General features: G+C 39.3%; 1 protein-coding gene across 1 annotated transcript in view; it reads right to left on the bottom strand.

Moving 5' to 3' along the window:
* Positions 1 to 15164, bottom strand: part of thsd7ba (thrombospondin, type I, domain containing 7Ba) — a 243726-nt gene that overhangs the window by 57708 nt on the left and 170854 nt on the right. The window contains exon 14 of the mRNA XM_050049373.1: positions 5686 to 5877. Within this exon, the coding sequence (XP_049905330.1) occupies positions 5686 to 5877 (192 nt within the window). The remainder of the gene's footprint in view (positions 1 to 5685; positions 5878 to 15164) is intronic.

Below are 15164 nucleotides of genomic sequence, written 5' to 3'. Positions count from 1 at the left end.
GGGTTTCACCGATCACCACGCAACTTTGTAGGCATATGACCACACATAATCTGAGGGGACTCCTCCATTATTGACCCCATCAAACAAAATGGGGGCGCTAGAGAGCTAATTTCTTATCTAGGCCTAACCGACATATCGATTTTTACTAAACTTGGTAGATATGTAGAACAGGACGCCTCAAGGTGGTAAGGTAATTGGCAACTGGGTGGCGCTATAAGAACAGAAAAATGTTTAAAAATGGCTAAAATGCGACCGATCGCTGTGGCTCCCCCTGTGGCCGAATGCTGTTGTTTTTTTCTAATTTTTGGTATGACTAAGTCATGGTATGGTATGCTGTACTCAATGGGTATGAACTAGTACACTAAAGAAAAAATATTTAGGAAATTATTTTCCATTTCTACCATTATATCTCCCTAAATCCTACACACTGGACATTTAATAGAAAATATAGTACATATAAACAAATGCTAAACAAAAAGTCACATATAAACAGAGTCTAGGGGACAGGGCTGCTCATGAGTATTTGTTCAGGGACTAAAATCTCAGTGAAAATGGAGCACATTAGAACATTTTCTGACTGTGTGAAGCTACTAACAAAGGGGATCATTTTCAGTGCAGTATGGAAAGTTATGTACAAAGAGAACTAGGTGTGACTTGGTGTGAAAATTTGACTCGAAACTTTTACCGAAGACCTACCCAAAAAAAAGACGATTCTGACAGTGACAAGAGAGCATCTAAAAATAGTTATGATCTGTGCTCACATTGCTTACGCTGCATAACTCATAATATTATCAGACTTTATATCGCTACATATATTTTCTTATTCCACGAATTACAATATCTATACTGTAGCTCACAATGCAAGTCAACAGTCCCAGAACAGTCATGCCGTAAAATCTCACTATTCTGCTGTAGCCCAGCTTTACTGTAACATAATGCCTGATAGTAAAATCCATGTACTGTGAGATAGGTGCATAATAAATCCCATGGAAATCCTCTCCCTGCACTCCAGCTTTGTGCTACACCTTCAGGTTTTGTAACTTTTTTTTCTCTCTCATCTTTCTTGGAAGTTTGAGTAGATTCCAACCAATCAATTACTGGAACAATCTTTATTTTTATGGCACATTTAATAAATCAAATGCAATATAACTACATACAGTAAATCAATTATATGATATAAAACCATAAAATAACAGCGTACCATCAGACAATATAAAAGGAGAAACAAAGCACTTAAAGTAGAGAATACACAAGAGCAAAAATAAAACTGAGCAATACAATAAAATACATTCACTTTCTATAGAATGTTGACCATTAGAAGTGCAGTATTTCTATAAAAGGCCAGGCTAAAATGATACACATGAGGTACTTAAAAGCTTAGTCTGACAAAGAAGACAGTCTGAGCAATTGTGAATGGCTCAGTAACAAAACCGGATAGTGTAGCTAAACCATTTATCTGCAGTTAAGCTCTCACAGACACACACACATATAAACTCTGCTCTCTCATCTGAAGCACAAATCATTCACAGAACTTAAAATCTGAACACCCGAACAACATTCAACATGCTGCCTGAGAGGAAGATATTAGCTACAACTCGATACTCGCCAATAAAGCGATGGGAAAGATTATTTATGCATGTATCATTTTTGAAACATTTCTCCACCCAAGTCAAGCTGCCCTTTATTCTGACAGGAGACAGATTCTGATTAAAGTAACACCTGCATTAATGTGCATCATTTAAAACTCAAGAAATCATTATCCTATCAATGTTAAGACATCAATTTAATTAATATAAACACACTAGAAGACTGGCATCCTCTGTGCTGTTTTCAGCAGAGTAAACAAGGTTAAACTTCTCACAGCTCTTGACAAGGAGCGACAACATAATTGCAACAGGAACCAACCAGTATTTACCGAGAATGAGATCTTCATTTTGTGTTCGCTGATATACAGTAAGGTAGGAAGAGGCTTTCAGTCCTCTTCACCGTGACGTCATTTATTCATTGTAAGTATATTGACATATCAGTATCAGTTAAAAATGATAAATGATTTTTTTTTTAAATGTTATTTGCAGCACATTTAAAGACTTCTCCCAGGGATCCTATTACTCTGTAAAGGCTGTGATTGCTACGGTGGCTGAGAAGCCTGCACATCCAGCGTATACTTCACTTATTGTAGGGTTGTCATCAATTTTGACTAAGTTGTTTAGGGGTGTGTCACAGCATGCATTCATCAACCAACAGGGAAGAGGCACCTCTGCCCACTCTATCACAGGGCTAATACAAAGCTTATTGATAAGCCCAGTCCACTATTAGCCAGCCAAAAAGAAAGAGGAAAGTGATAATGTCAGCCTGGTATTCAAGCATATATTGGGAAAGAGGTGGTAGAGGTGCAGTGATGATGTGTATTCTAGAGAGGCCACCAGTCTATCAATAGACAGATACACAAAGACAGACATATTCCTACTGTATGGGCAATATACAATGGTGGCCCTTTCACTGAATAGAGCTTGAAGGCTTCACAACGTAAATCAATGCAACCTCTGTGCGCTGTTCATTGTGGCTCAGACGTAATGATAACTCGGTCTCCTCCTGCCAATTTCAACACAGATTTTTTTTTCATGTTCCTTCTCTCCACATATACTCCTCTTAGTAGTGCAGTGGTCGTTGAGTGGCCACCAGAGAGCTTTTGTGTTTTGACAAGATAAGGATACAGCGTGTTTTGGGGTTCATGTGACGTTGGAAAACTCTCTCCCATCTCCCCCAGAGAGCAGGTGGGAGCTGGGGAGGGGTCTGCCATTATTTAGTAGGCTTTGCTATGTAGTAACATTGTTGTGGCCTTATGTAATATTTCAAAATACTAGAAGTAGTAGTATTAGTAAGAATAGTAAAAGATAAACATTTAGATTTTTTTTCTTCCCCCATTTGTGGTGCCCCCTATGGATGACGGCACCCTTAGCATTCGCCTATACTGCCTATGCTACAGGCCGGCACTGGCAACATAGAATAATCACTTCACCCAATCTGCATTTCTGTAGACTGTGGGAGGCAGTTGGAGCACCTGGAGAAAACCTGCATGGCATAAACATGCAAATTTCTCACAGAAAGGCAGCAGCAGTGCTTTAAAGTGCCAGTGCTAAAACCTGAGCCATTCATGCTGCCCTTATATAAATAAAATGATACAGTTATGCTCTCATTCATACCACTGGGTCAATTTACAGTGTCCAGCTCAAATGGCTCATAAAGTATTTTGGACATCAGTTGGAAAATGCTCTACACAAAGCCAAACAATAACATAGGCTTCTGAGAGAGACACTGTACTGCAAAGGTGTAACAACAAATATGTAAAGTATAGGGTTTCCATATATTTTCATGGACACAATTTCAAAACTTTTCCATGACTGTTCAAGAACCCATAATAAAAAAAATGTTTTCTTGCCCCACTTGTGGGGCGTTTTTCAAACATATCAGAATCAAACTATATTCAAACACAATTTCAGTTAGTTGGCATACATGAAGAGGGAGAAAGAACGCAGAGAGAAAATGAAGAAACGTATGAGATGGTAAAACAAAACATTCAGTACATTTACATGCAGCTTGAGAAAATTTAATTATTGGCTTAGTCTGACTGAAACTGGACTTTTAAATGCATGTAAACAGCTTAGTCTGACTGAAACTGGACTATCCCTTGCTCGACTAACACACCTAGATAATTCGATTGACAATCCAACTATTGCTGCATGTATCCACTTAGTCCGACTGGAGACGAACTCGGTGTTCTGCGCATGCACCACTTTTTCTTTCGCAGGCTTTCACCTGGAAGAAGAAGGAGGTGACGTAGCAGCAGTTCAGTATATAGCAGTGCAGTAACTCCCGGAAAAACAAACAAACAAACACCATAGCGACCGAGAAGCACAAGACGCACTATTGGACGGACGAGGAAACTACATTCATGCTCCGCCATCTTCATTGGTCATTAGCATCCTCTTCTGGTCAGCTAGAACTAGTTCAATACGCACTATATTAAAAAGGACACAGCGCCACCAATCGAGGCGGAGTCAGATGTACTTGGTCAGAAATTCGATTTTCTCTTCTGCATGTATACTCAGACAAAAAGTCCAACTTGACTGATTAGCCAAGCTATAAGCCTAGCTCGACTACTGCATGCATTTAAACGTACTGATTGTCTCACATTGGTACATATAAGAATGATGTTACGTCAGCTACAGAAAATAAATTTGCTGTATATCACGTTACATTGAAGGTCATCCGTGGAAGATTACTGTAACAATTTCATTAAACAAAACATGACTTTCAATGATTTATACAAATTCCATGACTGTTCCAGGCCTGGGAAATGTAATTATGAAATTCCATTCCAGGTTTTCCATGATTGTGGGAACCCTGAATGTATAAATCCAGTGACTTGTGTGTGTGTGTGTGTGTGTGTGTGTGTGTGTGTGTGTGTGTGTGTGTGTGTGTGAAGGAGAGGGGGCTGACGCATGGCTGCTCATTTTATGTCATCCTCCTCCTTTCAGACTCTTAATTTGTTTTGTTTGTAAACACACGAGTGTTGCGGGTAATAAATGGCGTGACGCAAGGAAGGTTGCTGAAAAACCAGGAAAACACCTGTCATAATGTGCTTTATGCAAACTAGATAATTATATTCCTCGTGTTGTGTAATTTGTGTAGCACAGACATCTTGCCAATTTCAAACCTTATTTCCATGTATTAGTAATAGGGCTGTTATGTTTATAGCACTCACAGTATTTGCTCATGTTTACTGTATGAATAGTGTAGCAGCCTTTGGATTTAGATAGGAGATTTTTTTTCTTCTCGCCACTTGTAGGAAATCCACGAGATGTAAACTATAACTGAACAGCATCTTGTTAAGCAGCCTTTTGGACCATCAACATGACTTTCAGTTTAGACATGCAGTTTAGACATGAGTGTACTGCAATATGGTTTAAGGAGGTCAAGGAAGTGGATGTCTTGGTACAGCTACCACATACTAGAGCTTAAAAACCACAGTAGATTTGCTTTCCATCAATTTACCTGACAGAGAAATTAAAGAAAAGTGTTAAAGTTAATATGAAAGAGTTGAAATATGGAGCTATAATGCCCATTACAACCCACTGAACACACTATTCCCAAATAAAACCCACCACAGAGCTCGGTCTGATTTCACGTGTTGGATTCTAAGAGCATTATAGAAGGAGACGGGGTATGTTTACTACAACCCCTCCGGCAAAGGATCAAATATTCATGAAGACAAATAGTATCCAGCCTGGTCTGCAACCACAGCATGTAATTCAGATTTTGCCATCTGCACTGAAATAGGGGATTACAAGCTGTGAGAGACCTAATTTAGACCTGACATAACACTACAGGGACAGTAGGAAGTTACAGTAACACAACCAGAAAAGAGGTTGGACTGGAAAGCAGTATGTATGTCAAAGCACAGGGGCTTTTCAGCACACGGAGAATATGCTGTCATGACAACAACCCTGAAGATCAAGACATGTAGTTGAGTTAGTCATAGAATGAGTGTACTTTATGTTTCCAGTAGTGGTTCATAGGTTCTAGTAGAGCATTGCCACTTGCTGATGGAGATGTAATGCAAGGTAAACAGCAACCTCAAGTGATATTTGTGTCTTACAATCTGTGAAGAGAATCTGTGTTTACCTGTGAGTGAGCGCCTGCGACTGCGGGAGCTGCCACATCCAGCGCATTCAGAGAACTTGGACCAAGCAGTCAGAGTGCAGTCATCCTTGCAAGCCACCCGGCACTCTCTGATCTGAGGGGGCACAGGGCCAGCCCAGCGCAGGCACTCTGTCATGTTGGCCGACTCACCGCTCTCCCCGACACAACTGACTCCTGCAAATACAGGGGGGAATGGCAAGAATGTCACTCCGATTATACAGACAATGCGCACATAACAGATCACATCTTCCCAGGTTGACAGTCAGTCATTGGTATTGTTTTAAATCTCCCTACAGATATATTCATGGTTATCTGTGCTAGAACAAGTCTGATTTAAGCATTAGGCCACATTTATATTCACAGTTTGATTGAGCTGCAACAAGGAGGGACATGTCTATTAATTTCTTTTATGTTTGGTTGAGTGGTCTCAGAAAGAAAAGGTAGCTACAGAGTCGTCATTGCGTAAGTCATAGCTATAAAAAATATTCCTGTGCAGCTTTCATGTTAAGATCTAGTGAAATGCTAATTCAACCTTGAAGCACAACACCATCAGACTTCTTCAGACAACTATGATTTATTGAATAAAAATAAGGTTTCATAATAAGGGATTAACATGAAAGCTAAATACTTTTGACAGAATGATGAATACACTATCTAATCAGAGTATCGGTATCTGATCAAAGAAGAATAAAGACATCAAACCAAGTACTGTAGCTGCAAAATGCGCCTGTGTGTGCTAAGAATAATTACTTAGAACACACAGCAAGACCAGATGGGTTATTTCTGTTACTAAACACCTGATGTAGCACTCAATTAACTGGAAGCAGACTTTCAGTCCAGTGTGGCTGCTTTTGATAATTTTGGAAAATACCCCTGAACACGTTTTTGGCAATTGTTTTATATCTCTTACATCAAAATGAAAACTGTCAAAGAAGCGAGGCCACTATTTGTAAGAAAAAAAAGAGCTAGCTGTGGTTAGGAAAAAACACTTTAATACAAATTGAGAAACAGGAGGCAGGATCAATACGAGAGGTACATCAGAACCACTACATAATAAAGAAAAACGCCTGCCTTGGAAATGTGAAAATTGTTCTTGTTCTTGTTCAAAAAGAACAGAACTAAAACCCTTTACTGTGAGTCTGCTATCTTACAAAAACAAGAGAACATGTAATCCCCCCAAGAATGATCTAATCTGTAGCAAGATGCTTCATCTCTTTATGTTTTGTTGAACTCAAATAAGTTAAATTGCCTGTCAGAGATGGAAATGTACATCTTTTATGTCTGCAACTTGCATGTTAAGCCTTATGGTGCATTCATTAGCAGCACAGTTTATTAAACATTGAGACACAGTGCAAATGAATTATTCAGTTTTTGGTCAAAAAAAGAAAAGACCAGTGCCTGGAACATGAAATGGGAGGAAATGCTTGACATAAAGTTCGTTATAGTTTATTACATTACAAAACAGACAGTGTATGTATTATTCAATATCCTGCTTTAATAAAAATAAGCGGCAATGCAATGAGGTTTAAGTTAAAAACTATATTGGTAAGTAAATGATTATATGTTCACACAAATGTCTTGAAGGTTCTGTATACAACATTCAGAATATTAATATAGCAGCAAACAGTTATTTACAATGTTAAAGATATAGAGTCATGGCGTCCTGAGCAGAGCATGAAGTCATACTCCCTGTGTGTGTGTTGTAATCTGAGCTTCTCTGTTTTTCTGTGGTGGTAGATGGTTCCACTGTGTGTGCATGTTATAGTGCATGTGAGTTCCTGTGTGTGTACCCAACTGGCAACCTAATTGCTGATGCTTTGCACTGCCTTCATACAGCGGTTACAGCTGATAATGGTGGTGGCTTTAAAGCATTAACGCCCAACCTCTGGTTCTGCCACCATATTATCATTGTTAGCTCTGACTGCACTTTAGCTGTTGTTTGCACTGTCGCTACTGTTAACACTGTTCACGCTTTTAGCACCACTGGTAGCCAATAGCTGCCACCACCACCTCCAAGTTGCTGTGTGCAGACAATCCCAGCTCAGACTCTGAATCATAGATATTCTCTGAATGGCATATACAGCTTTTTTTTTTAATTTTTTTTTTTAAATAATCCATGTCTTTAAGCAAAGACATTACACCGGTGTCACAGGAACCCTCATTGGTATGCAGGCCCTCATAAATCTAACCATCTTAAATCCACTAACAATAAACACTGAAAGAATTCTAGGCGCCACAAAATCTCCTTAAATCTTACACACTGCTCCTTAAATGTTCTTGAAATATTGTTCTCACACATGCCATACCACATGTCATGTGCAGGATGTGAAAGGAGTATTGTGAGTCAAATGGCACACATAATTCAAACACCCCCCCAACAAAGACATTTGAATGACAATAATCAGCAGATCTACAGGGTCGGAAAGGAATAATTCCCCTAATTTCCAACACTGATATTTCAGTGTGTGTGGCACTTGGCATGAAAGTGTGCGGACCTACAGTGGCTCAGCCTTGGCTTAGAGGGAAGCAACATAAATGAGGAACCTCAAAAAATAGTGATAAACCTAATGCGAGTTAATTGAATAAATTAAATAAGAAGGAAAACAAAGAAAATGAGTAGGTGTGTGGACAACCCTGCTGCTGCAGAGCATGCTGGCTGAGGAGAGAAAGGGAGATGGAGGAGGGGATTTTTGTAGCTTTGTTAGATGTCGCTGATTAGACTGGAGCAGCTGACTGAACTAAAGCTTCTTTTTACAAAAATAATAGCGCAGATAGACATACTACACAGGGCATTACAATGTTCATTACATTGCTGTTTCTTAGACACTCTAGTATTTAAGTCAAGCACTGTTACCAGTGAAGGAAACGTCTGCCTTCGTCGCCTCAACATCGTTGAGGGTTCACTGATACACAAACATGCCTTTAATCCATTTTATTGATTTCTATTTGACTTTTAAATTTTGCTCTCTGACAATAACTGTTGGGTTTCTACAGGTCTGCAGAGGATGTGTGGGATGGTCATTTACATAGAAGGCTTCTACAAAGGCATTGTGAGGGAGAGCTATTATTAAAGTGCATTTATGTAACATTCACAATCCCAGCAATAAAAAAAAATTATTTTACTGTGTAATGTATGTGTTTAGGTTAAAGAGTGTTGATATAATGATGACCTTTCAAAGGTGAATCTTATTTTCCCTTTAACAAACCTGTTCAGAAAACAACTAACCATTTACAGCTGCCGCAGTATTTGTCCAATTAGCACCACTGTGGGAATAATTAAACGTCCTTGTTGGCATCTTCTGTCCATTTACCTTTAACGGTGTTCTTTCTTACCCAACCTACTCCACCCATCACAACCCCATTCTGTCATACCCAGTGTCTTTTATTAGCAAACCACGGCACTGCCAGTACTGGTATTCTGAATTTGAACTGAGAGTCATGCATTTTTAACATAATTATTTCAGCCTCTGGTTGCCTTAGCCCATTTGTGTGGCCTTTCACATCATCTCCTCTCACAATTGTTAACAATTTTTGTCACAGTATCTCCACCACCGACAGGGATCATCTTTAATTGTACAGTTTCATAGAAAGGTGAACACTTTTGAGGGGCGGTTGAAAGGACAAGCTTTGAAGAGGCTTGTTACTCTCCAGATTTTTTTGAAATCTTTTGCATGGCAATGTTGTAGCCACTAAAGACATCCTTAAAAAAAGATTTGAACAAGTTTCCTTTCAACTGATAGCTTTTATCAATCCAACTCAGAACATGTTGCATTTTCTACCATTGGTTTTAATGCTAGGTTTTTCATCGACTTGAAAAAAAAAACAACCTCCCATCAAATGGAATCTTAATGTTAATTCGGTCATGCTTGTATGATCTTCTTCCTCTGCATGATGCCTTGTGAAGAGTAATGTGGATTGGATTCATCATGGCCATTAAGTCACATTCTTCCTGCAGCAAGAGATGATCAACATTTCTATTGAATAATTTCTCAAAACAGTTCCAGTTCTACTCAGGGAGGGATACAACACATCCAGCTGGTTATGAGCCACAAGTTGGCTGAATTTAGATGTAGTGTGTTGTAGTTAGTGTGAAATCCATTGGCTCATTGCTCCGTCTAAGTTATCAGCTACAACTTCATACAGGGTTTCAAAGTTGCCTGTTCTATTCAGCAGAAGATTTCCTTTCGGCAAGGTTAGGATTCATCTTCTCAAATATACTTATTTAGCGACGCCTCTTTTCCATGACCTCCAGCATGTCGGGTCAGCGTATGTACCATAACCATCAACCCACTTGGTCCGACATTTGCATTCATTCAACATGCAGCCTTGCATCCGACAAGGGGACAGACACACTGAGATGGGAGGAAGCATTTACTCAAGCCAAGGGCGTATTGGCTCAGTAAACCACAAACCCAATCATATGCTTGTGTCTGAAACTTGGCCCTGATTTCAGCCTTACAGTACATGCCTGACTCAATGTGCCCAGCATACTGACTGGTCTTGACTGGGCTGAAAATCCCTGGATCCTAATTGAACTGTTCTGTAACTGCTATTTGAATGTTTCATCATCTCTAGCCATCTAACAGTTTCCCAGGGCTGTACAGTATTTTTACTGAAACCTACAATTTCAACCAACACTCCTGTACAGTAATTCTCCCAGGAAAGCCAACCTAGAAACCAGAATGATGCTTACCTCATGCCGTATTTTTTTTTTTAGGTTTCTACAGTGGCTATTTGCCTGGTGTTGCCTCTCAGTTAGTGTTAGTTCAGCCAGAGTGTCACTGATGATGCAGAAAACAAACCTACTGTAGATATACTTGTATTAAACAACAACATATATATGAAGCAATGTGGTCAGCTGACAGTTCAGTGCAGTGCTTTGTTTGATACATTTACAATTTACATCCACCACCTCATGTCGATGCAGACCCCAATTTCCAAAGCAAATGTGGAAAATGCTGTCTGATGCAGCCTGAATACAAAAGAAGTCAATGGAAACGTGAATGGGAAACAAATGCAAATGTCAGCTGAGTGGCACAATTAAACGCAAAGGTGAGTTGAAAATGTTACAACTCGGGGCGTCGACTCCCTCTCTCTCTCCCCCTTTCACACTTCACTATCCTATCAATTAAAGGCAAAAAATGCCCTAAAAATATGTTACAACTCGAGTATGACTCAATGAATGTATGAAGGTGGGAGCAGAAACAGAGGGTCATAAGAAAATCTCAGGAAACTGAGTTTCTAATGACTTATGAAATCAACCCATCTGAGCTGTGACACACAGTCACAGCAAATGTCTTAGCAGTCAATCCGCAAACTTTCCCAGAGTGGCCAGAAGACAGACGGAAATAATTACACAACAAAAAAACAACACAGTGCTACTAGGTAGGATTAAGTTTTATCATGCTTTACCCAGCCCGTTCTCATTCCCAGAGAGGGAAATTTGGCAGTTTGGTCAGCAGCTGTCGGCATCTGAATCTGACGCACATGGCACCCTTTAGCATCTGTTTGACACACACTGAGCTGAGCTTTCAGCTATCTCCAATGTAAACCCATCTATGGCAACAAAGTCTCATTAAGAGCAAGACAGTCTGCATAAACAAACACAGGACTTTTACCCATGAGACTGCTGTCATGTTTCATGTGAAACCAAGAATAACCATTTAGGTTTTTTTTCTAACTATGCTACACAGTTAAATACAGCATAAATCACGACATACTCATTAGCTTACTCTTATTAAGTAATGTCACGTAAATAAAAAAAAAGCAATGATTTTAGCCTAAACCAAAATAATTTTTCTTAACCTAATCAAGTAGTTTTGCTATCCAATCCTGTGAACACAAGGTTATTTTGTAATGACATAATGCATGTAGCAAGCAGAAATTGACACGCCATCCCTGCACGTCCAAAACTGACCCTATAGGGATATCTAGACCTTTATAGTTTAAAGTATAGGCCCACTGATCAAGCTGCCATATTTGACAAGTTGAGAGTGAATAAGCGTTGGTTTTATCATGCGGCATTTTAAGATAGGGATCAGGGATCATAAGGATCAAAGTATACTATCATAGGGAGAGAACTGTCTGGGCTTCTCTGCTGAGGCTGCTGCCCCCGCGACCCGGACCCGGATAAGTGGAGGACAACGAGTACGGGTACGAGTACGAGTATGCTATCATAGTGATAATGCTTATGTGTAGATATTATTCACAATTAAATCATTTGTGGTGGGGGCAGAGCTGATTGCAGCTGATATTAAGCAAGAGGCAGGGTAAACCCAGGACAGTCGGTCACAGGGCAGACACATGGAGACAGGCAAAGATTCAAGCTCATGTTCACAACTAACGTTTAAAGCTGCCCAACAAACTAACCTGCACCTACTTTGGAGAGACACACGCTGGATTTGTTGACAATTACTTATGATGGGTAAATGATTAAATAAACTATGAAATATAAGAAACTGGGTAAAAAATGTAAATAGAGCAGGTTTGTGATGAGTGTTACCTGTACACATAACATCATTCATACATATGGCATTTATTCATATATGGCGTTAACATTAGTTTATAGACTTAGACATTAAGCGTCACCCGATGCTACTGAAGACAAATGCAGAGGCGAAGGTGACCTATATTTTGCAGTTGAGCAGGATGAATGTCTGACATGATAATGCTGCACAACTCGCTTGTTCATATTCAGCTTCTCAATGAAGGGAAATATATTTGATGTAGATACCATCTCGCACACCCTTCCCACAGGATGTGGATTCTGAAACTAGAGTGAATGTAGAGTGCATGGAAAATAACACAGTGTTGAATATTGTGAGCATTACTGAAATTCAAGTTAAGGAAATCTGAATTTCAACCAGCAAAGCAAAAAAGCAGGAGGTAAAGGAAAATAGAAAACAAATAAAGCAAAATGTGCAATTGGACTTAAATGTATGTTGAAACTGCAGGAGTGATTACATGAACACAATAAAAGGAATAAAAGCTGAATCAATATAATATCTAAATCAGAATATATTGTACTTTATGAGTGTCAGTCGATGATTGCATATAAAGAGCTCCCTCAGGGCACTCGAGTATTTTTTAAAAGGTCCTTGAATAACATAATTGAGAAACCCCTGCTCTGACTTACTGTCATTAAATCTTTGATATGCCCTTATCCAATGGTCTTATGCCCCTAATATGGCCCTATTCCCAATTATTGTGCCCTAATTATGCCCCATTGTGACATTTATATGACTTTTTCATTGAAATGGTTCAGCCATCTGCTGAGTTAAAGTAAATCTTGGATACATTCTTTGTTGCTTCAAATTTATATTTAAATTCAGTATTTCTACAGACTGCAAATTCCAAAACCATGCTTCAGTTTGTGAAATGTCACAGGTATTTAACTTAGTCATTTTCTAATCATATTCAAATAGGAGGCTCTAAAGGTCAATGAGGCTTGCTCTTAACCTGGGAACACTACAGACACTTTTCCCATCCTCACCAAAAAGTCATAGAAACTCACTTGAGAAATGTCAGTCATAATTATACTGCCACGTAAAAATGAGCAACGGTGAGAGCAGAAATGCTAGAAAGTTCTCAAGGCTGCACTGTGAGCCACTGAAAACTTCACTTGAATCACATCAGTAAATTAGATAGAACAGCCAGTTTCTGGGATTTATTGGGACATTTGCTCTCCTCTAAACGAGTCTGAAATGATCCAATTAACACTCTGGCTCTATAACGATTTGGGCCAGTGGCAGTCTTTTTCACAACTCCACTCAAAGAAATGTAGTTCTTCGTGAAGGACAGTAAACAGGAATCTGCACTGTCTAAAAAACACCCAACACATTCACAAACTCACACATCACAATCAATTTGGGGTGGTAATCACATGGATACAATACTTATATTTTGCTGCCAACAGCAATGATCGTATCATAATACAGGCAATTGTGCAGTGTGGAGCAGACAAACATCAACAACACATCAAATTTAGTTGTGTAACTACAGAGGAAAATATCTCCTGATGGAAAGAAACGTATTTTTCATTAAGCAGGAATCATGTCATGCACAGTAGTGTGGAGTTGCATCAGTTCACACACAGTTTTACAGACAAAAATGTCAACAGTAAAGGATGAATAGCCCTCTGCATTATTTTGAATCTTTTTTTTTTTTTTTTTATAAGATATTTTTTGGGGCTTTTTAGCCTTTAATGGATAGGACAGACAAGCGTGAAGGGGGGAGAGAGAGAGGGAGTGACATGCAGCAAAGGGCCACAGACTGGAGTCGAACCTGGCCCTCTGCGGCAACAGCCTTGTAAAGTACATGGGGTGCCTGCTCTACCACTAAACCACTGACGCCCCGTTTTGAATCTGTTTTAGCAGGAGATTCAAATAAGTAAACTGCCTCAAAAATAGCAAATTACTGTATATTCAAACAAGCGGGAATTCGCAATAGCTGCGACCACACATGTACATGCTGCATCCACATGTTGCCCCTTTTTGCTGTTTGGCATGAACAATTAATCAGCTGTCCTTTGGCTCATGACCAATCTTCCCACAAAATCTAAGGCAAGTCTGTGAATCCATTTGGAAGATAGGCACCTTTTTGTGATTGGACATTCCCATTGCCACTTCCTCTTTTTAGCCATTTAGCATAAATACAAACCAACACATACACACTAGGGGTGGGAAACGCCTGAGAACCCACGATACGATATTATCACAACACTTAGGTCACAATTAAGGATGGGGGAAAGAATCAATACAGCATTGTATTGTGATATTTTGCATGGGGATATTGTATCAATACACAGACACCAAGTATTGATCTTTTATTATATACATTCTTAATTTACGCTAATTAACGCTATCTTTGGATGGTGGAGCGTGAGGTGAGCCCTTGTGTTCGTAGTCCCATAGTGTCTGATTCTCATATGACACTGCTTGAAATTTGCATGTGTCATATCCAAGTCCTTCTTTCCTTCTGTGTTAAAAAATCCCAAGTATGTCCAGATGTTTGATTTGAATGCCAACGGCACATTTCTGATTTCTTTCTCCGGTGCCTTCATCTTTGTTTTGATGAACATCCTGTCAAATGCTGCTGACTGAGACCTCTGCTGTCCTCATCAGCAAAAAAAACAAACAAACAAACAAAAAAAACCAAACAAAAAAAAACCCATCAGCACCATCTAGTGGACCGACAAAGCAATTGATTTTATTATTTTAGTACCAAAAGTTGTATAACAATATGTATTTGCAAATATTAATAATATACATAATAAAAGATTGATACTTGGTGTCTGTGTATCAATACAATATCACTATGCAAAATATTGTGATACTATGCTGTATCAATTTTTTACCCCTCCCCTTACACACGCGCACACACACACACACACACACACACACACACACACACACACACACACACACACACACACACACACACACACACACACACACACACAC

Source organism: Epinephelus moara, chromosome 7 (genome assembly GCF_006386435.1).
Source record: "Epinephelus moara isolate mb chromosome 7, YSFRI_EMoa_1.0, whole genome shotgun sequence".
Lineage (NCBI taxonomy): Eukaryota > Metazoa > Chordata > Actinopteri > Perciformes > Serranidae > Epinephelus > Epinephelus moara.
This window is presented reverse-complemented; position numbering and strand designations above follow the sequence as displayed.